We start from the raw sequence: 21,379 nt of genomic DNA on the forward strand, positions 1-21,379 counted from the left end.
CCTACAGGTGTTTGTTTTCTATGGAGCCAAACATCTGGCCAGCCTAAATCTTGGGCCCACCTTAGTTGGTTCAGGCTGAATGAATGGACCTTTCTCCTCATGTGCTTGTGAGCATTAGGAATTAACTAAGATGAATAACTCACAGGACATCAAGGAAAAGCATCCATCAGCAGCACTGCCTTCCTTCCAGATCCCTTAGCCCTGAGTGCCCACAAAGTCCCAGCCTCTTGAAGGAAAATTGCTCAGGCCTTTTAATTCCAAGGAGACCCCCAACACATCCACTGGGCTCCACTCCCTGCCCCCAGCCCCCAGGGTGCTTAAGGCCTCAAAGCTTAAATATGGACTCAGGTTCCAGAGCATTCCCTCCTCCACCACCACCCCCCCCTGCTCATACACTGAGATCCCCCCACAGAGCCCTAGAAAATTCTTTCTCCTAAAGTACCTGTAGTGGGCCAGGGCAGCATTCAGACCACTAGCAGAGATGGTTTGGAAACTGGGTCCCGAAGAAAATTCTTCTTCTCTGCAAAGTACAAAGCAGGAATGGTCACTGAATGGGCTCAGGATATCTAACGAGGGCAGATGAAGGTCACAGCTCCCTCTATCTTAGCCAGACTCCCCTAGCCCCACTTCTTGGTTCCATCTTCCCAAATCCTGACCTACCACTCATAGAGCACTCAAGGTCAGAGAAGGAGGGACTGTAGACACCTGTTATTCCTCCTCAACCTCCAGTTTACAGATGGGGAACCAAGGCCCATATGACCTACAGCGTGTTCTTGGTAAAGCAAGAGTGAAGAAACCTAGCTCCCTGTATTTAGAAACTTCCCGAGCCCGGGAACAGCATCCTGCACCTCAGACCTACAGCCTGCAGCCTATGGCCTGGGCCAAACATGCCCTCAGGAAACCTCCATCCTCAACTTGATATTCTCAAGTGGTCCAGAGGCCAACAGACCTGAACCAGCTACCCACAGGGAGAATGGTGGTGAAGCAGACACTAGGGGGCGACGTTGGGTTGTGGCCCTTGAAGTTGTCCTGTCAACGGGGACTGGAGAATGTCATCCAACACTCCCTGCCCAACTCCAGGACCACTCAAGAACCGGTCACTTCTTGTTCCAGAGAGGTCCCCAAATACAAGTAGGGTCTTCCTCCCCGCTAAGTATGGAGACCAAGTTCCCCTCCCTTCCCCCATCCCCCACATTGAAAGATAGCCCCAAAGGACAGCTGTGGTCCTTCACCCTCGGAATCTGTCGAGCCGCTCCGCCCCTGAGAACTCGTTCACCGTGCCTTTGGGCACGTTCTTCTCCAGCCACACCAAGTAGCGGATCACTGTCACAGCATCCCGCACCTGCAGCGGGGCAAGCAGAGAAGCTGGCTGAGGAGCAGCCTCAGGCAGGGCTCCGGGATGAGGGGATTGGGTGGCTGCTCTGGGAGCTGAACTCTAAGTGCATGATGGTTTCACCGGCTATCGGATAATCTGAAGGAATTCTTGTTAGTGTTTATGTCTATGATCACAGGGGGGTGATGCTTTGAAGAGTCTTTATTTTTTAGAGATACTTACTGATGCACTGACAGAAGAAAGGATATGATATGTGGGATCTGCTTTAAGCTCACCCAGCAGCAGGAGGTGGGGAGTGGAGGAAATGAATGTGGCTTGCAGACAAAATGGGATTGGCCATAGCTCGATGGCGGCTGAAGCTCAGCGATGGCGATGGGAATCATGAGGCTATTTTCTCGACCTTCACGTATGTCTCAGATTTTCCATAAGAAAAAGTTTTCTACAATGAGGTGCTTTGCCCTTATTTTATCAGGAATATCCAAAAGACTGAGCAGTCCTCTTCCAGGGTGAGGAAATCATCACAGTAAACACTTATTTAACACTTGGGATGTGCCAGATGGTACTCAAAGCAATACACAGATCATTTAATATAGTAATTATATGCATATAATTATATATAATTACACATTTATATAATTTATATGATTATTACATATTTAGATAATTATATGTTTATATGTATGCACACATTATATGCATGTAACTGTATATACATACTCACATTTATATATGATTATGTATTATATATTAATTATATATTATAATGAACAAATTTAAACATATATTAATCACTTATCAATATGTATTATATACAGCCAGTCCTCTGTAGTCACAGTTTCTGTATCCACAGATTCAACCAACCATGGATCAAAAATATTTGAAAAAAAAATTCAGAAAGTTGATCCTTAAACTATACAGTATAATAACTACAGGGTGGGACAAAAGTAGGTTTACAGTTGTTCATATGGAAAATAATACAATAATTAAATAATACAAAGAATAAATTATATTTCACGTACTTACAACTGTAAACCTACTCTTGCCCCACCTTCTATTTATACCACATTTGCATTACGTTTGGTATTATAAGTAATCTAGAGATTATTTAAAGTATATGGGAGGATGTGTGTAAGTTATATGCAAATACTATGCCACTTTACATAAGAGACTTGAGTATCTGCAGATTTTTGTATCTGAGGGGTTCCTGGAATCAATCCTCTGTGGATATTGAGGGATGACTGTTATTGATATTATATGTGTTTTATATACACATATATCATATATAGTATAATATATATTGTGTAATATATTCATTTATATTTAATCTTCTAAACAGCCTTCTGCTGTAGATTACTATTATAAGTCTCATTTTACAAATGAGATAACTGAGGCCCAGAGAGGTGAAGCAACTTGCCCAAGGTCACCCAGCTAGGAGGTGAGTGGAGGAGCTGGGGTTTGAACTGATGCCCTAGCTCCAGGGCCTGCCTTCTGAACCATTGTACCATGTTGGGAGTAAGGGAGTAAAGCACTGGTGGGTGCCCAGGGGTTCTGTGTCTACTTTTCTGTTTCAGTGAAGGGGCTTCTTCAGGCTCCTCCTGCAGGGTCTCTTTTCTAACCCCTTAGACCGGGAGCTCCCAAAAGGCTATTCTTCTTGCACATGGACTTACGTGGCTGGCCCTAAGGAGGGCCTGTTCCTTGCTGTTTTTCACCGCCTTGGTTACCATCACTGGGGAGTAGGTTTCTGCTATGATTTTATCCTGTCGTGGGCAGAGAAGAAGAGGTCTGGGAACCTTTTCCAGGGCACAGTGGAGTTTGAAATGGATTGGCAAGAAAGCCTGGCTGAGGGGAGACTTGCCCCTCCCTAGGTGGCAATGACTTTTCCTTGTGTGCTTTTGGGCTATGCAGGTCTTTCCTAGTCTGCCACAGCCAGCTTAACCTTCCCTCTTCCTCACCCCTCTTTCACTTCCTGCCTCTAGATCCTACCAGTGCTCTGGGGTGGATCAGAGCCTGGCCCCTGCTGGTCGATGGATTGCTGTTGACACTGTGAGTTTCCTATACACACCACACCCTAACATCTGTCAATTACTGAGCACCTGCTTTGTGCCAGGCACTGGCTTTTACAAGCACTACCTCCTCTAACACTCCTCAAAGCAATTTGTCTGAGGCTGGGACTCTTATCGCCATTTTACAGCTGAGGTAACAGAGGCCCAGCTTGGCTTAGTCAGTCGTCCAAGGTAGTTTGCACAGCTAGTTTGGGGCAAAGCCAGGACTCAGTCTCAGGTTTGGTGACTTCAAAGCCTCTGCTCTACCAGGCTGGACTCCCTCTAGCTTCCTCGACAATCTCTGAGTTCTCTGTGGACAGACATCTGGTTCTTCTTCTTCCTTCTCTTCCCAGTGAGGCCTAGAAGGGGACTCACTGCACCACTGTTGACTGGCCAACTGCATGAGGGGCTGTGGACCTTGCTTTAGATGAGACTTATCAGGGCTGGAATGGGGCAGTGCCTGGCCTGGCCGGAGCCTGGCAGACCCACCTGAGGTATCACATTGTAGAAGGCATACATAGTATTGCTGGTCCCAATCCAGATCCTCACGGCGCCTGAGGCGTAGGCTTGGACGCGGTCATAGACTTGGCTATAATCTTCGAGTTGCACACACATGGGGCCTGTGCAGCTGGAGTTCAGATACTGCAGGGTCTCGGAGTTAAAGCGACTCTTGTTTACAAATAACCTGGGTGGGTACGCAAGACCGAGAGGGTCCTGAGAGTCTCTAAGGACAACGCAAAGGACCAGAGGCCCTCTGTTGCTGGAGGTCAGGGAGCGGGAGCAATAGGTAGGAACAGGGGTCAAAGGGTCAGGAAGAGCTCCAAGCTCATGGGAAGGCTGCATTTTGTGGTAAGGTAAGTGGCGGAGCAGTGAGGGGCAGAAATTGGAGGAAGTCCACCACAGCAAGCCAAGGAAAAGCCCTACCTGATGGAGGAGTCCGTGAGCAGTGTGTAGGAATAGAAGAAGGGGTTATAAGGGATGTCACTGCTGCGCAGATTGAAGAGCCCTGGGGAAGAGAATGGGGGCTATTTATGAGGCTGAACTGCCTGAGGCCGGCACCTTTGCTATCTATGCCACACCTTGCTTTGGACTCTCAAAGATGGCCAGCAGCATGCCTGTTTCATCTACCTCTGCATGTTTCTTATTCTTTGTGGGAGAGGGGTGTCTTTGACGCAAAGATGAGAGCTACAGACCTTTTCTCCCAGAAAAATGCAGACACCCAGACAGCAGTAAGCACATAGTTTCAGTGGGTTCCCAGATTATCTGAAGCCGAGAGCTGGGGTCAGGTAAGGAGCCCTGAGTCATGTAGGGACAGAACTGAGCTTCACCAGGTGATAAAGCTGGGTGTGTGAGTGCCATGGGATGGTGGCCGGGCAGCTGCGGGGTGTTTACTGGGTCTCTTCCCCTCCATGAGACAGAAACCTTTGCTGCTGTAGTCAGCAAATACCTGCGGTGGCCTGGAAGCTGGCCCCAGATCTTCCTGGGTTTCCTAGTTGCCTCCCCTCAGTTCCCATAGGCCATAGCCACAGAGCTCTCAGATCTGGGGGGTACTTGGTGGTTGGGGGAGGAGTCCTTCACTGCAGGGCCAGGGAGGTGTGGGGGTTGGGGGACCCAGGTGCCCACATGCAAAGCACATGCAGTCTGCAAAGCTGTACTCACAGGCTGTCTCATCAAGCATCGACAGGAGCACAGCAGTTGGGGCCTTGCGATGCTTTTGCATCTGGCTGCGGATGTTGGATACTTTCTCCTGCCAGCTGCTCCCTGGAAGCAAAGGAGCCCAGAGGAAGCATGAGTAACATATCTTCTCTTTGACACTGTTTCTGAGGGGGCTCCCTTAGGGCAATAGCTTTTCATATTTTAAAAAGCAGTAGAACTCTTTCATCAAACTTCTATCTGTGTAGTTGTTAGGGATATGGGCTCTGGACCCAGACTATCTGGATTCAAATCCTCACTCTGCCATTACTAGCTGGGTGCCCTTGGGCAAATTAGTTAGCACCTCTGGGTCTTATTTTGCACATGTGTAAAATGAGGATGGATCATAATGATAGTATCAGTAGGGTTGCTATGGGGGTCAAATGAATTAATCTATTTTAAAATTTTTTTATTGAATTTATTGGGATAACATTGGTTAATAAAATTATATATGTTTCAAGTGTATATTGTATCGTGTGTTTTCACCCAAAGTCAAGTCTCCTTCCATCACCATTTATCCCCCCCTTTACCCTGAATTCATATTTGTAATGCACATAGAATGGTGTATGGTAAGTCTGATACAACTTTTTCATCAATAAATATGTACGCAGAACAGAGATCAGGGGAGCAGCCCTAGTTGAAGGACAAAGGAATAGGACGGGGCCATGTTTAAGTCTCTCCCCTGCAGTCACCCTGGTGCTTAATAAGCCACAGATCTGAGCTAAGCACTTTGTATACAGTGTTTTAATTCTTACTTGGCCTATTTTACAGAGTCTCAGGGGAGGCAAAGTGACTTATCTAGGGTCTTATAGCTGGCAAGGGGTGGAGCTGAGATTCATACTCAGTTCGTTTGACCACATGGCTCACACTCTTAATCTGTACAGACACTGGACTATCTTGCTAACATTGTCAATCTCCAAACCTGTCCTTAAACTCAGTGTCACAGAGCTGTCCTTTCTGGGGTGTTTGTATCCTGGTGCTAGGACTTTAGTTTGCATCTTTTATTCCTGTTCCCTGTAATGCCTGTGAAGAACCTGCTAGGAACAGGGCTAGGAATTTACTGGCAGAAGGTCATAAACCCTTAATAGGGTCCTAGTTGGGCTCAGAGATTAGCATGAATAACTGAATGCCATTAAAAAAATAATTTTAGCCTGGCCGGTGTGGCTCAGTGGTTGAGTGTTGACCTATGAACCAGGAGATCACAGTTCGATTCCCTGACAGGGCACATGCCTGGGTTGTGGGCTCGATCCCCAGTAGGGGGCGTGCAGGAGGCAGCTGATCAATGACTCTCTCATCATTGATGTTTCTATCTCTCCCTCTCCCTTCCTCTCTCTAAAATCAATAAAAAGACATATTGAAAAACTAACTTTATGCAAACAGGTAAAACGATTCAGTAAGAACCAAAGCTTTGGCTATCATACATTTTTCTTCTTTATTTTCCTCTTGGGTCTGATACTTTTTAAAGTTTATTTTATTTTATTGTGGTAAAATACACATACCATAAAATGTATCATTCTAACCATTCTAAAGTGCACAATTCAGTGGCTTTAAGAACACTCACAAGATTGTGCAGCCACTCCCACTGTCTAATTCCAGAACCTTTTCATCATCCCCCAAGGAAACCCTGCAGCCCTCATGCAGTCACTCCCCATTCCGGCCTCCTCTCAGCCCCTGGAAACCATTCATCCGCTCTCTGTCTCAGTGGATTCGCCTCTGATAGATATTTCATACAGAATATGAGGTCTTCTCTGACTGGTTTCTTTCACCTAAAATTATGTTTTTTGTTTTGTTTAAAATATGTTTTTATTGATTTCAGAGAGAGGAAGGGAGAGAGAGAGAAACATCAATGATGAGAGTCATTGATTGGCTGCCTCCTGCACGCCCCCTACTGGGGACTGAGCTCACAACTCGGGCATATGCCCTGATGGGGAATCAAACCATGACCTCCAGGTTCATGGGTTGATGCTCAACCACTGAGCCATGCTAGCCAGGCTAGAATTATGTTTTCAAGGTTTATGAATGTGATACATTTTTGAGACAAATAATGAAAGCTAATTTAAATTGTCTGATACATACAGGTATCTTTGACTAACTTTTCATGTTCTTTCCTTTGCCCTTTCGGTCCTTCAAAACCTATGAGTTGTGCCCAGCTGGCGTAGCTCAGTGGTTGAGCATGGCCCGAGGATCTAGAGGATTGTGGTTTAATTCCCGGTCAGGGCACATGCCCGGGTTGCGGGCTCATCCCCAGTCGGGATCATGCAGGAGGCAGCCAATCAATGACTCTCTCATCACTGATGTTTCTCTCTCTCTCTCTCCCTCTCCCTCCTTCTCTCTGAAATCAATAAAGACATATTTAAAAAGAAACAAAAAAATCCAACAACCTATGAGTTTCTGGAGAAACAGTCTCTCATCTCTATAACTTTAGAGACTCAAGAACTTTGTTCTTGGGCTTCCAGGCCCAGCTCTGGCACCTGATGGCTCTTCCTTGAGGACCAGCAGCCTGCGATGGCTCGGTTTCCCTTCACTTGTGGGAAGTGACAAAACTCATGCAAATTTTCTCCAAGTTCCTGGGAGGTTTTTCTCTTTATTCCCTCCCCTTCCTGACATAATGGTGCTCTTCTTTATTTGAATGAGATAAGTTATATGTTTGATGGAACAGCCTTGGATAGCAAGTTTCTTTAAAAACTGCCAAGATGCAGAAAGAATGATTCTGTAAGTTATATCAGAATGGATAAAGAAAATTGGACACCATTTTAACTTGTTTCATCAGACCTGCTATTTTGAAATTTCCCTCCTGCTGTTTTGACTCCTCTCCAAACAACAAATGTGCATGGACCTGCATGTGGAAAGGGGCCTCTCAGATTGCCCAATATTCCTAGGAATACAATTCCATTGGCTTGTTCAGAATTCCTGGGAAGGCAGAGGGTGGTGGCAGCCAAGACACTGATTTAGTCAGTAGCCTGGTCCAGCCAAGATTTTAGTTACAACTTACAAGAATCATAGAGCATACTGCTCTTTTATGACGTATTTAGTTGGCGTCAGCAGTGTTAAGATTAATGACTGATGTTAGGATTACTGGGGTCAGTTAACGTTCCTTTGTAGTCTGGCCAAAATTTGAACCCTAATCTGTGCCACACACTGACCTTACTTACTCTCTTTGTCCACCCCGGCCAACCCAACCCCAGCAATCTTAAATCTAAATTCCTCATCACAAGAGGGCTGGAAGTCAAGGTTTGAATGATTCAATATGAGCTGGTCTCCAATACCACGTCAGCAACTCACATCATGTTTTTTCTCTCTTCAAAAGGGTGTGTTATTTTCCATCTTTCTTTGACTCCCTTGTTTTTTCTCTCCCTGCTCCCTCTTGCTTCAAATCCTAACACTCTTTATTCCAGCATTTTCTAAATATGCTCTGAGGGCCTTTCGATTCAGAGTCACTTTTGAGGGGGCCAAGAAATGTGCATTTTAAACAAACATCCCAGGCAATTTGGGTGGACATGAAGGTTTGAGAACCATTGCTTTGGTACTTCTTAGGACAATTTTTTTTTTCAGCCAAAGTAGCAGCAGCAGGGACCTGTGTTGCTACATTTTGGGAAGGAGAGCTGGCTTGGGGAATCACCTGTGAACGCATCCTGCAGGACATAAATGGGCTGGCTTGGAACTGGAGGCCTCTTTGACCCCCATACCAGGTCCACAAGGTTGGCTGTGATTGACACCAGCTGTCTGTCAGAGCCTTGGAAAGCCGTGTCATAGCTCTTCCAGGTACCTGCAGAGACAGGAAGGAGTCACTGGCTTCTGCCCACTTACACCTCAGGAAAAATTGTGACTCAGGCACAATTAGTCCTTATGCACTCTGTCTCCTGTTCTGCTCCTGTAGCCCCAGCTGTCCAGAGCCTGTCCAAGCAGTCTAGCCTTCCTGAGTCATGCACTCTCACCTTCCTTTTCGCACTTGCAAAGCCTAATTTTCCTGCGCCCACCTCAATACTGCCCATACGCAATTGGCTAAACTCATTAAGTGCTGGTGGCTGTGGGGCCCTCTTTGGGTACTATTCATTTTGAATGAGCTTCAGCGTCACAGCGCAAAGGAATGGTGATGTTCAGGCCATTGGAAAAGCTGTCAAAGAAGTCATTTCTGAAATGGGAGCCTTTAGTGCATATTTAGGAGGACTCCATCCTTGGGGTCAGGCTGGCTAGTCAGTTGGGGCCCCAGAGCTCAGGGAGCTGTATTCCTAGTGTGTATGTGTGGGGGAGGGGACTGTGCTTCTTTACTCAGAAACTCTCTCAACTCCTTTGACCCTTCCAAGCTGCCTTCCAGAAGAGGGCTACCAAGTAAGTGATTCTAGTGTCCTAATCAGTAGAGTTCCAGGTTACAGAGGATTGTTCTGGGTTGAAGGACATCCTAGACTATTCAACTGCTAGATCTGAATAGTTTCCTGAGACTTCTAGGATGGGCCTCTGCACTCATGACTTTAAAAAGTCTATATTCATTCTTTTCAATGTATTTTCATTACAAAATTCATGAATACATTCTTGTTGCAAAATATACTGCAACCACAAGTTCAAACACTCTATCTTTAGTCACCTTGCCCTTCCTTCTGCCAAGGTATGTTTCTCCACATCCCAGGGAAGCTGGGTCACCCTCATTGGTGTGGGCAAAAACAGGGACTGAGGGAAGAACTTACCAATGGAGAAGAGAAGAGGGTCAAAGCCCACACGCCCTCCAGCAGGAATCTCAGTGAAGAGCCAGTTGACAATGGGGGAAGTGCCAACTTAGAGGAAGACAGGAAGGAACAGAGGTCACCTCTAGGGCCAGCCCCAGGTTCTCTAGCCAGGTTTCTGCCTGTGACAGTCCTGCCATGTGTGTCCTCCTTGACAGCAGCCTCAAAGTTTAGGGATGGTCTCAAATTTCCCCAGCTTCCCATAGGGACCCAACTTAGCCTTGAAGAAGGCACCCCATCACCTGTATGTCCCCAAACTTAGCCTGGGTTCCAGGGCTTGGGGCACAAATCCATGTGGCCCCTTTACCTTCCTTATGGAGCTCCCAATTGCAGTCCATCTCCTGCTCAGCCTGGGTCCAGTAGCGACTGTCGGTCCAGAGACCTGCTTTCCCCATGGTCACCACTGCAGTTCCTAGGGCAAAACAGAGAAACTTGGAGGTGAGGGTGAAGGTGAGGGATGTGGTTTTATTAGTGCATGTGCAATACAGTGCTGGCTCTGAGAATGTCACAGGGGCCTCTGGGAAGAGTTCTCTCCTCCGTCGGAAGGAAACGAGGCAGGAGATGGAAAGAGAATCATGATGAAAGCCAGCAGAAAGGGTGTCTTGCTTTTTGTCGAGGGCCTCTCCTAAGGGAGCCATTAGGACTTTTAATAGGAGAAGTGGGGTCGGCTTTTGGAAGTCTAAAGAGTCAATGCTGCATGTGGATGCTCTCAGGAAAGATTATATAGTCAGTATCAAGACTCAGTGGATTAGAGGGACACTAAGCCAGGGACTTAGTTGAGGAGAGGCAGAGAAGCCAAAGGCAGCATCTTTGGTAAAGAGAAGGGTCCATGATGGGCAGGGCAAGGCAGCTTGAAGCCCAGAGGATGAATGCTTAAGGATCAGCAAGAGAATCTTGGATTTCATTCAAGGGGCCAGGATCAGGGTGGGAGGCCTCTTCAGAAACTGGGACCTCATATAAGGCCTCTACATTTGTGTCTCATTTGGCCTTGTGCAGTGATGTTTTCTCCAAAAGGACCAGCAAAGCAAAACTTTGTTCCCAAGTGAGCCATTGTATGAAGGGGATCAGTGGGCTCCTGGTGACTAGACATAAGAGTTGCGACTATCCCAGAAAAGGAGCCCAGGGAGTGCTAGGCTGGGGTGGCTGCGGCAGAGGCAGTGAGAACGGGAGGCAAGCTAGGAGGACCAGCTGCCTCATGCAGAAGTGTGGCTGGTGGACTACGAGATAGATGTGTGTACTGGGAAACCTGATGGGGCACCTGCCCTGTTGACCCTTTTTGGAGTGGTGGAGGGGAGGCAGAGTAGCAAGCAGCTTCTGGACACTAGGTCCTGGGGTCCTGGCTGCTGAGAACTAGCCATACTAGAGCACCTGTGACCACCTCTGAGTCGACCAACACAAGCAATGAGGGCAAAGCAATAGTTGTTACCTGAAGACCCCGTAAAGCCTGTCATCCATGCAAGCCGCTTGTCATGTTCGCCAATGTACTCGCTCTAGGAAATCAACAGCACATTCGTTAGCCTTCTTCATGAAGTCAGACCCCACATGGAAGCCTCCCAACCACATCCCAGTTCTTTTTGGTCAGATTTATGCAGTTCTACAAGCCCAGGCATGCTGGGCACCTCTTCCAGGAAGCTCTCTTGAACTTCCCCCAGCTCTCAGGATCTTCTCTTCCTTTGAAGAACTGTACCTCCTAGAGTCTAAAACTCACAACAGAGCACTGGACTGTTCTGCAAAAGAGTCTTGTCTCCCTGGCCAGAATGCAAATTCTGTGCAGTCTGGGATCACGTCTTTTGGTTCTTCTGGGTTCTTCCCTCCAGCTGTCCCCTCATCTCCCCAGTCTAGCACAGTACACTGAGTCTATCATAACTAATTTCTGCAGAGGGCTTTATAGTTATTGTATTTTGATCCTTATAATCCTCAGACACAGGCTTCATTACTCCTATCTTGCAGAAGAGGAAACTGAGTCTCACAGAAGTTCAGACACTTACCCAAGGTTCTTAGTCTTTCCCAGCAGGTGGGAAAACTAATTCAAGTAATCTTATTGATACTGAAAATTCCTCCTCTTCCCACTGGGCTGGTGCTGGAAAGGTGTTTGGGGTGGAGGGGGAAAGAGTAGTGGGAAATGGTGGGATGGGTGGGCAGGGGCGCTGCTTTGGGAAAAGCAGTTCTTCAGACCATATTGTTTCCTGTCTGCTCCCCCTCCCCCAGCCTACACCCCATACTCGTGTAGTCCGGGGCTCTGGAAGGGCTGAGTGGGAAAGGAGCTTATTAGCATTCTTCCAGTCCAATTCCCAGCCCACATTCTAATCTCCTAGGGCAGGGTGCCTTAAACATTCATTCTGGATCTGCCATCTAGGAAGTGATCAAAATCCATTCTGAAGTTGTTTATAGTTTCATTGCCTGAGGTCAAGATTTGGCAATGTCTTCTTTCCTATGTAAAGGATTATATTCTTTCAACTGCCCTAAACTCCCATGTCCAAGCTCCCCACTTCCTTCCCTTTGCCTGTCAAATCCTTCCTCTGCCTTTTTCTTTTGAGTCATAACAATCTCCTGTTTGTGGCCTGTTCTCATAGGCTGAGCTGGGGTAGCAGAAAGGGCAAGGGTGGGGAGGTGGGAGCCATCCCTTACCATGTGGGCATCCGTGTTTGGGATGATGTAGGCAGAGAGATTCTGGTTTTGCATCTGCTGGCGTAGGGCTTTCAGCTGCACTGTGGTATTGACCACAGTAACTGGAAGGTACTGACATGGGACAGGAAGACACAAAGACACACACAGAGACATATATTGTTTAGAGAAAATGACGCCTGGGCCCCTAGCATCCGGAGGAACCAACCAGCCTCTTCTTCAGCAGGGGTTGGGGGCTGGTAGGGTAGGTAGGCTGGGCTGGGCTGGGCTGGCCTGGGCTGGCCTGTAGAGGGATGGGGTGGCAGCTGATGTTATGGGTTAGTCTAGATTAAAGTACGTGGGATGAGTGGAGATGGAGGTGTTGAAGAGCTTGGAGAGGGGCCTTTTGTGACAGTAATGGGACCTGAGTCTAGGATAGGGGTATGGGTGAAAGTTGCAGGGGACAGTCTCTCTTTGGATACCCTGGAGGTAGTACTACCAACTTAACAAATAAAAATACAGGATGCCAATACAGTCACATTTGAATTGGAGATAAACAATGAATAACATTTTAGTATAAGTATATCCCATACACTATTTAGGGCATACTTGTATGAAATATTATGCATTCTCTGAAATTCAAATATAACTTGGCATCCTGTATCTCATCTGGCAACCTTACCTTGAGGACTTTTTCAAGTTTCCATTCACTGGTCTCAAATGGCAGAGGAGGGTGAATGAGCATCCCTAAGAGTTTGGGACATTGTCCAGAAAGATCCCCTCCAAGCCAGACATTTTTTAAAAGGCTGCTTTATCTTTAAAATAAAGTGTGGGGTTTTTTTATTTGTTTATTTTGTTTTGTTTTGCCTTCTACTCCGCAATATATCCATGTTTCCTTTAATGTAAAAGTAATCTGGCTGGCTCATACACTGGTCTTTCCCAGGGGTCGCATGAAGTCGACAACGTAAGCAGATGTGCTCCTGAGGTTTAGTGGCTGCTGGCAGGCCCACTAGCTCTCACTTTTTGGCCTACCCCTGCCTGGGAAGCTCTTTTACCTATGTTGGTTGTAGAAAGAATCACTTTGGTCTCCAGCCAAGAAGCTGATGACTTTTTAGCTCCAATCTACTGGGCCTTCTCCAGGTCTTCACACCCTAGACCACTCTCTCTTGCCCTCCCATTGGCTCTTCTAACCTTCTGTCTTCCTCCCTCCTCCCTTCTTTGCCTCCCTCGTGGCTGTTCCTCTAGAATTCTTGTTTTCTTTCTTCCCATCCTCCTCCTGGCCTCTGCCTAGACTCAGTCAAAGGTTACCCAGGGGCCTCCCACCCTCCTCCTTCCCCCTCCTCCCTCCCTCCAGTGGGGCTGTCCAGGTCCAAGCTGGAACAGAAGATAACCTGCTGTGGGAATTGATGGGAGGGAGGGAGAGATGAGGGGCAGAGAGCAGACACCTGAGAGTGAGCTGCCCTTCCTGAGGGATGTTAATCAGAAACAGTAGCCCCAAAGTCCAGAAATCAGGAGACAGGCTGGTAGAGGGAGAGGCTAGCCACTGAGCCAGTGGGGGATGGAGAGGATAATGGGACCTGCGGGTGGGGCTGGGGTGGGGGCCAGGGCAGGCTAAGCCAGGGCCTCACCTGAGGGCTTGCTGAACAGTTTCTCACGTTCTCTCTTCTCAGGTCCACTGGCTTTGCATGGCCCCAGGCACAAACTAGAAACCAGGAGAAGAATCCAGGGTCACTTGGCAATCAGATAGTTTCTAGGGAGTGCAGGGACATGTTCCCTCAACCCTCCTTCCCATTCCTGAAACACGCGATGCTGTCCAACTCTCCTTGAGGATAAAAATAATCACGTTTCATAGGAAATCAGCTGAATTGGTTGGTAACCTGGGTCACAATCAAAGAAACCTGATCCATCAACAAGTGATTGCCACTTTTGCAAGGGCTTTAGTGCTCATTAAATCAATCTTTTCCCTCTAATCTAATTGGGTCTCTTCAGGGTCTACTGAACTGGAAAAGTTGTGTGTAAATTACATTTTTGTAATCAAATTTTCTTTGAAATGCTCTAGAGGCTCTTGCTAAATAATAACCCTATCTTCACTTTACCCTCCTATAAATCTAATTTCATATACATTGAGTTTACTTAAATTCCAGGCCCACTTGTACCATTTCTTATAATCCAAATCTCTGCCTATCATTCCAGGCTAGTTTTAAGTATATAAGACAGGCAATCTCAGTCTGACATCATCACCTGGTGAGGAAAGGCGGGTTAGCATTAAAGAACTACTATGTGCCAGACACTGAAGTCAGCGATTGATTTATAGCATCTCATTTGATACCTGTAGCAATTCTGTGAGGTGAATATTACTGTCTACTTTCTATAGAGGAGGAAGCTGAGGCCTAGATTTTAGTAATGTGCCCAAGTTTTGCCACCGTAAGTCAGTGGTAGGGCAATGGTTTGAATCCGGGCCATCTGAGCACAAAAATCCAACCATGGAAGGACAGAAGCATGGAGACTTAGTTTCCGACTTGGGCTGTGCCCCAAATTTGGTGTGACCTAAGGGAGTCATCCAGTATTCATTGAGCAAACATTTCCTAAGTGCCTACTGTACGCCAGGCACTGGGCTAAGTCCTACAGGCTTTGCGCCCTAAAAGTCCAGTGGTCTCTGATAGTCCTTCCCTCTAGCACCCCACCTTTTGTGGAAGATCTCCCCAAAGGGTAATGGGGGCCTGTGTATGGACACTCACACTGTACTTTTCCCATCTGAGTGGGTTGAGCTATAGATGGAAGGAGGGTGACTGGGGTTTAACACCATGAATGCCCTGCCTGGTTGTCTTGGTCTTATAAATTCAAGGGGGAGATCAGCCACATCTTATTGATTTAAGAAAATGAACCCTTACTTCTGCAGGAACAGATCTCTAGCAAAATGGTGGCGCTAAGATGACAATATAAGAAGCAAGACTCAGTCAACCTATGTCTTCTGGACACCCAAATTGCTGTTCTCTGAGACCCAGGCTGTGGCTCCCAAGGGCAGGCTCTGCAGCTGAATCATTCTGTGGTCCCTGACACAGGGCCTGGCACTGGAGAAGTGGTCAGGAATTGGGTACTGAATGAAAGAGCAGTCTTACTGACAGAGAGCAAAGGGAAGGAAGACCTCCATAAAGCTGGGAGTGGAGTGGGTATGGAGGATGCTGAGCTGGGCAGTTAGTTGTGACCAAAGAGGACAAACAGGGTACCATAAGGGGTGACAAAGATCAAGCTTTAGTTAGGCTCCTCCGAGCCCTCTTCACGATTAGGCCTTGACTTTGGCCTGCCATGTTCATCTTGTCCTTGATGGTCCTAAATCAACCAGTCTTAGAAAGAATCTTGCTAAGTGAGTTTAGAGAGAATTCCCCACCCTTAATATCTGATCACCCCTGATCAAATTCCTCACTCTCACTCTGATCATCCTGGCCTGCCTTCCACAAGTATCCCATTAAGTCAGTTTAGCAAGAATCTCCCTACCCTTCATGTCTCCTCTTAGGAATTGCCCATCCACGAACTTCCTTACTCTGCTCATTGGCCATCTTTGCTGTATTCAGAGTTGGGCCTGATCTTCCTCCCCTATTGCAGTGTCCCTATTGCAATAGTCTTGAATAAAATCTTCCTTACTTTTTTTTTTTTAAATTGAGAGAGGAAGAGAGAGAGAGAGAGAGAGAAAGAAATATCGATGTGAGAGAGAACATTGATTGATTGGTCACCTTCCGCACACACCCCGACCGGGGATCAAACCCACAACCTGGGCATGTGCCCTGACTGGGAATTGAACCCTCAACCTTCTGGTGTACAGGAGGACGCTCCAACCGACTGAGTCACACTGGCCAGGGCTCTTCCTTACTTTATAAAACAAGTGCCAGGATATTTTTTTTTCTTCAACAGATGGGAATGGCAAGGTGTCAAACCAGACTGGACCTGAGTCTTGAGGTCTGTGAGGACTGGCCCTGGTGTTCTTTTTCCCCAAGACAGAGAGGCAGACCAAGAGAAAGAGAGACAACTGGGCCCCAGCCCTCACTCCAACCGTTTCTGAGCCCACAAGGGGAGGCAAGAGCTGCTCTCCAGCTGGACCTGCCCTCCCAGCGTGGGAGAGGGTGGAGAGACCGGGGTGCACGTACCAGAGAGGAGGACAAGCCAGGGGCAGTAGCCCCAGGAAGCCCAGGCCATGGAGTCTCCAGACGCTGGTGCTGGGTCAATGGCGGGACTGGGAAAGTGGGCAGGTCTCTTCCTTCCCTGACCTCTTCCTCCAGGCCTTTCCGGGGCAGGGGCTGGTGATGCGGAGGAGGCTTGCGGCTGGTGGCTGAAGAACCCCCTTCTGGTGTGTTGTTTCCGAGGGATCCAGGAGTCAGGGTGGGCAGAGAAGCCTCTGCTGGCTCCCAGTCTCCTGGAGTAAGGTGTGAGCCTGACCCAGGGCAGAGTCCAAAGATCTGAGACCGAGGAGCAGCAGCTGGTCTCAATCAACCTGCTTCTCCCAGCCCCCTTTAAGTACGGCAGCCAGCCTTGGCCGGCCGTTCCTGAATGCTGTCCCCCTCCCTCCGGCAAGCTGTTTCCCATTAGCTCCCCCACCCCGGGCTCTGGCTACAGTCCCACTTTTGCTTCCAGATGGATGTTTAGCCTTCCTCCTTCTCCAAGGTGGCCTATGTCAGAAAAAGTCAGTGACCTCTCTCCCTAGTGCTTGAGAAGCCCACTGCACCCCAGGGAAGTTGTTTAGAGCTGGAGAGTTACTTTCTTGAGCTGGGGCGAGTCCCCTCAGGAGAGCCCACTCTGTAAAAGTGCGGCTGGCCCCTGGCAGAGGGGAAGGCTGCCCTTCTCTTGGGACTGTTAATGCCATTCATGCCTGAGAGGGAACAAGGCCCAGAGGCCTGTTTGGAGGGATCAGGGGATACCACTGAAGAGGAAAGAAGACCCAGAGAAGGGAGTCTGGGGGCTCCCAGGAGACAAATTTGGTTAAGTAGACATGGAGTTTCTGCCATAGCTTCTAGAGCATGACTTTCGTCCCCTGTGGTCACTCCTACCCAGCAGGACTCCCTACAAAGGAAGTGGTGAAACTGCGGCCAGCTTTGTCCCTACGGCCACTGCATTAGATGACAGCTCACTGCACCAGTGCCAAAGCAGCTCCCAGTAAATGTCCTCTAGAATCTCAGCTGGAGCGGAACACTTCCGAGACACACACAGACCCAATGGACAGGTGCTCACCTAGCCTGGAGGGCCCTAGAGGCAAACCACTCATTCCTTTTTTATTTCATTTTATTTTATTTTATTATTTTATTTTATTTTGTTTTGTTTTGTTTTGTTTTGTTTTGTTTTGTTTTTGGTGTATTTATACTCTGCTTACATGCCCGACAAATTTAAGGCAGCTTTAACAGAATCCATCCAAATACAATGGAATAGACCATTTTGAAGAGGAAAAGGGGGCCTTCTGGGACTCTCTGAGGGGCAAGCAGGTCAACTTGATGGAGTGACGCGGGGGGTGGGAGTGGAAAGGGGGGAGATGACCCTGAAGACCGCTGTTTAGGACAAACAGCCCTGCCTTCACCAGTGAACCTAAGGGCCATACTGCCAGGGTTTCAATCCCAGCTCCAGCACCCACTAGCTGCGTGATACTGGGCCAGTGACTTCACTTCTGTGAGCCCTCAGTTTCCTTGCCTGTGAAATGGGGTAATAACAGTACTAACTTCTTAGGAGTGTGATGATGATTAAATGAGCTAATGTCTGTGAAGCTCTCAGAATGTTATTTGCCATAATGAGTCAATGCTACATAAGAGTCTGTTGAGCCAAACCCATAACTAGAACTCATACCTGCCTCATCTATACCCTGTTCTTTCTGCCCCTGGCATCCAACACTGCTGAAATGGCAGTTAATATTATACCAGAGATCAGCTGGGCTGAAGTGCCAACTCTGGAAGCAAATAAAACTATTGGTGTCCCTCCCCATCTTCTGGACTCTGCCCCAGGGATGGTCTCGGAGGCTACTCAGGCTCCGCACAGTCCTCAGCCCTCTGGTTCTGTCCTCAGGGTCCCTGTCTTTCTCCTGGTGTTGACCTCACCTGCCTTCCTGCTCAGCTCCTCCCTTATCTCCTTATCTCAAAACCAATGACTTTAGTCATCAGTTTTGGGGACTTGAACTCAAGTTGGCAACAGGCCTGAAGTGAAAGCAATGATTCAGGGTGGGGAGGGTGAATTACCAAGACTCTTTGTACCAAAGATGTTTGGAAGGTCACTGGAGACTTGCTGTGGCCTCCTCAGGCAGCCCATCTCTACTGGTCTCACTTTTTGGTCCCTGGCTCACCTCAAAGCCAAATTCTGAAATTGGAGAAGTTCTTCAGAGGTTTTCCTGTTTATGCCTTTTTTTGCACCCTAATCCCTCGCCAGGCTTGTCACCTTGCCTTCTGACTGGGTCTGCCTACTCTGGGCAGCAATGCCGCCTAACTTCCATCTGAATGCACCTACCCGACTTGCATCTTTCTCCCACTCAGTGACAGCAGGCGTCCTGAGTCAGAGTTCAGATCACAGTAACAGGCCATTTCATCTATTTGACTGAGAAAATGTGCATAAAGTGACCAGCTTCCAAGCCGCTATGCTGTGGGACCCTCTGCTAGAACTGAGAGGCAGCTGGCCAAAGTGGCAGAGGGCATCCTGGTAGCCTTGGGGAGCAGCAAGGGGGCAGACGTTGCCAGGAGAAGCACAGAAATGGCACCTCAGGCGTAGTCATGGGGAGGGTCAGCAGTCAGGGAGCAGACTGAGGGCAACGATGCGAACAACAGCTTACAAGGGCACAGGCAGGCAGCACCATGGCCTATTTTGTCTGACATAAGTATTGCTACCATACCTTTTTTTGTTGTTTGTTTCCATTTGCATGAATTATGTTTTTCCATCCCTTTACTTTCAGTCTGCATGTGTCTTTCGATCTGAAGTGTCTTGTAGGCAGCATATGTATGGGTCTTGTTTCCTTATTAATTTTCTTATTATTCTGAATGCAACATTTTCCCCATTTCCAGTTCTAGATGGTTATTGCTAGTGTAGACAGAAAAACAAAAACAAAAAAATCCAACATGTCATCTTGTTCATTTATTCCAGAAATATTTTATTATAATTTCTTGAGGAATTTTTAGATGTACAATTATATCATGAACAAGAGAGGGTGTATACTTTTTTTTTTAACCAATATTTCCTTTTTTCTTTTTATAAATTTTAAGTTTTAATTACAGTTGACATTCATTCAATATTATTTTATATTAGTTTCAGCTGTACAGCATAGTGGGTAGACAATTATATACTTTACAAAATAGTCCCACTGATATTTCCAGTACTCACCTGGCACCATACATAGTTATTACAATATTATTGGCTATTCCCTGTGCTGTATTTACATCCCCATGATTTTTTGTAACTACCAATTTGTACTTCTTAATCTCTTCACCTTTTTCACCCAGACCCCAGACCCCCAACTCCCCTCCCCTCTGGCAACCATCAGTCTGTTCTCTGTATCTATGAGTCTGTTTCTATTTTGTTTGTTAGTTTATTTTGTTCATTAGATTCCACATATAAGTGAAATCGTATGGTATTTGTCTTTCTCTGACTGGCTTATTTCACTTAGCATAATGCCCTCTAGGTCCATCCATGCTGTCACTAATGGTAACATTTCATTCTTTTTTATGGCCAAGTTAGCATTTTTCATATGTCTATTGGCCATCTGTACAACCTCTTTTTTTTTTTTTTTAAATTTATCTTTATTGTTGAAAGTATTACAGGTGTGTCCCATTTTTTCCCAATTGACCCCTTCCACCTCGCTCCCATCCCTCCCCAGGGCTCCACCCCATCATTGATTGTGTCCATGGGTTATGCATATATGCATATAACTTCTTTGGTTAATCTCGTCCCACCCTCCACCTCCCTTTCCTCTTTCCTCTGAAATATGATCGTCTGTTGCATGTGTCAATGTCTCTGGATCTATTTAGTTCATCAGATTCTTTTGTTCATTAGCTTCTTCTTAAAGAAGACCCTTCAACATTTCCTGTAGTGCTGGTCTGGTGGTGATGAACTCCTTTAGCTTTTCCTTGTCTGAGAAACTCTTTATCTGACCTTCAGTTCTAAATGATAGCTTTGCTGGGTAGAGTAATCTTGGTTGTAGTTCCATGTTTTTCATCACTTTGAATATTTCTTGCCACTCCCTTCTGGCCTGCAAGGTTTCTGTTGAGAAATCAGTTGACAGTAGTTTGGGTGCTCCCTTGTAGGTAACTAACTGCTTTTCTCTTGCTGCTTTTAAGATTCTCTCTTTGTCTTTAACCTTTGGCATTTTAATTATGATGTGTCTTGCTGTGGGCCTCTTTGGGTTCCTCTTGTTTGGGACCCTCTGTGCGTCCTGGATTATAAGTCTATTTCCTTCCCCAGGTAGGGGAAGTTTTCTGTAATTACTTTTTCAAATAGGTTTTCAATTTCTTGCTCTCTTTCTTCTCCTTCTGGCACCCCAATAATATGGATGTTGGGCCTCTTGTAGTTGTCCCAGAGGCTCCTTATACTATCTTCATATTTCTGGATTCTTTTTTCTTTTTGCTCTTCTGGTTGGGTGTTTTTTGTTTCCTCGTGTTCCAAATTGCTGATTTGATTCTCAGCGTCCTCTACTCTACTGTTGATTCCCTGTAAATTATTCTTCATTTCAGTTTGTGAAGCCTTCATTTCAAATTGGTCCTTTATGATGTCATCGATTTTCTCAGTTATTTTCGTAAAACTCTTACTAATAGCCCGGCTGGGCATTGCTCAGTGGTTGAGCATCGACGTAGGATCCAGGCCATCGGGGTTCGATTCTCAGTCAGGGCACATGACCGGGTTGAGGGCTCGATCAATGACTCTCTCATCATTGATGCTTCTATCTCTGTCTCTCCCTCTCCTTTCCTCTCTCTGAAATCAATAAAGATATATTTTTTAAAAAACAAAAAAACTCTTACTAATATGGTTGAGCATCCTTA

At 46.8% G+C, this 21,379-nt stretch overlaps 1 protein-coding gene across 2 annotated transcripts in view; it reads right to left on the reverse strand.

The window, feature by feature from the left end:
- XPNPEP2 (X-prolyl aminopeptidase 2) overlaps positions 1-16,874 on the reverse strand; it is a 28,002-nt gene extending 11,128 nt beyond the window's left edge. The window contains exons 1-13 of one of the 2 annotated variants that reach the window (XM_081125608.1): positions 16,532-16,874; positions 14,018-14,091; positions 12,414-12,524; positions 11,212-11,275; positions 10,093-10,197; positions 9,750-9,836; positions 8,687-8,833; positions 5,035-5,136; positions 4,300-4,381; positions 3,865-4,060; positions 3,001-3,090; positions 1,233-1,342; positions 443-520 (exon numbers count right to left, since the gene is read on the reverse strand). In XM_081125608.1, coding sequence (XP_080981734.1) covers positions 443-520; positions 1,233-1,342; positions 3,001-3,090; positions 3,865-4,060; positions 4,300-4,381; positions 5,035-5,136; positions 8,687-8,833; positions 9,750-9,836; positions 10,093-10,197; positions 11,212-11,275; positions 12,414-12,524; positions 14,018-14,091; positions 16,532-16,580 — 1,295 coding nt within the window. In that variant the 5' untranslated portion in view covers positions 16,581-16,874. The remainder of the gene's footprint in view (positions 1-442; positions 521-1,232; positions 1,343-3,000; positions 3,091-3,864; positions 4,061-4,299; positions 4,382-5,034; positions 5,137-8,686; positions 8,834-9,749; positions 9,837-10,092; positions 10,198-11,211; positions 11,276-12,413; positions 12,525-14,017; positions 14,092-16,531) is intronic. The other variant, XM_081125607.1, reaches the window with a different exon arrangement.
- Between the last annotated feature and the right edge of the window lie 4,505 nt (positions 16,875-21,379).

The sequence above is a fragment of the Miniopterus schreibersii genome, assembly GCF_964146895.1.
Source record: "Miniopterus schreibersii genome assembly, chromosome: X".
Lineage (NCBI taxonomy): Eukaryota > Metazoa > Chordata > Mammalia > Chiroptera > Miniopteridae > Miniopterus > Miniopterus schreibersii.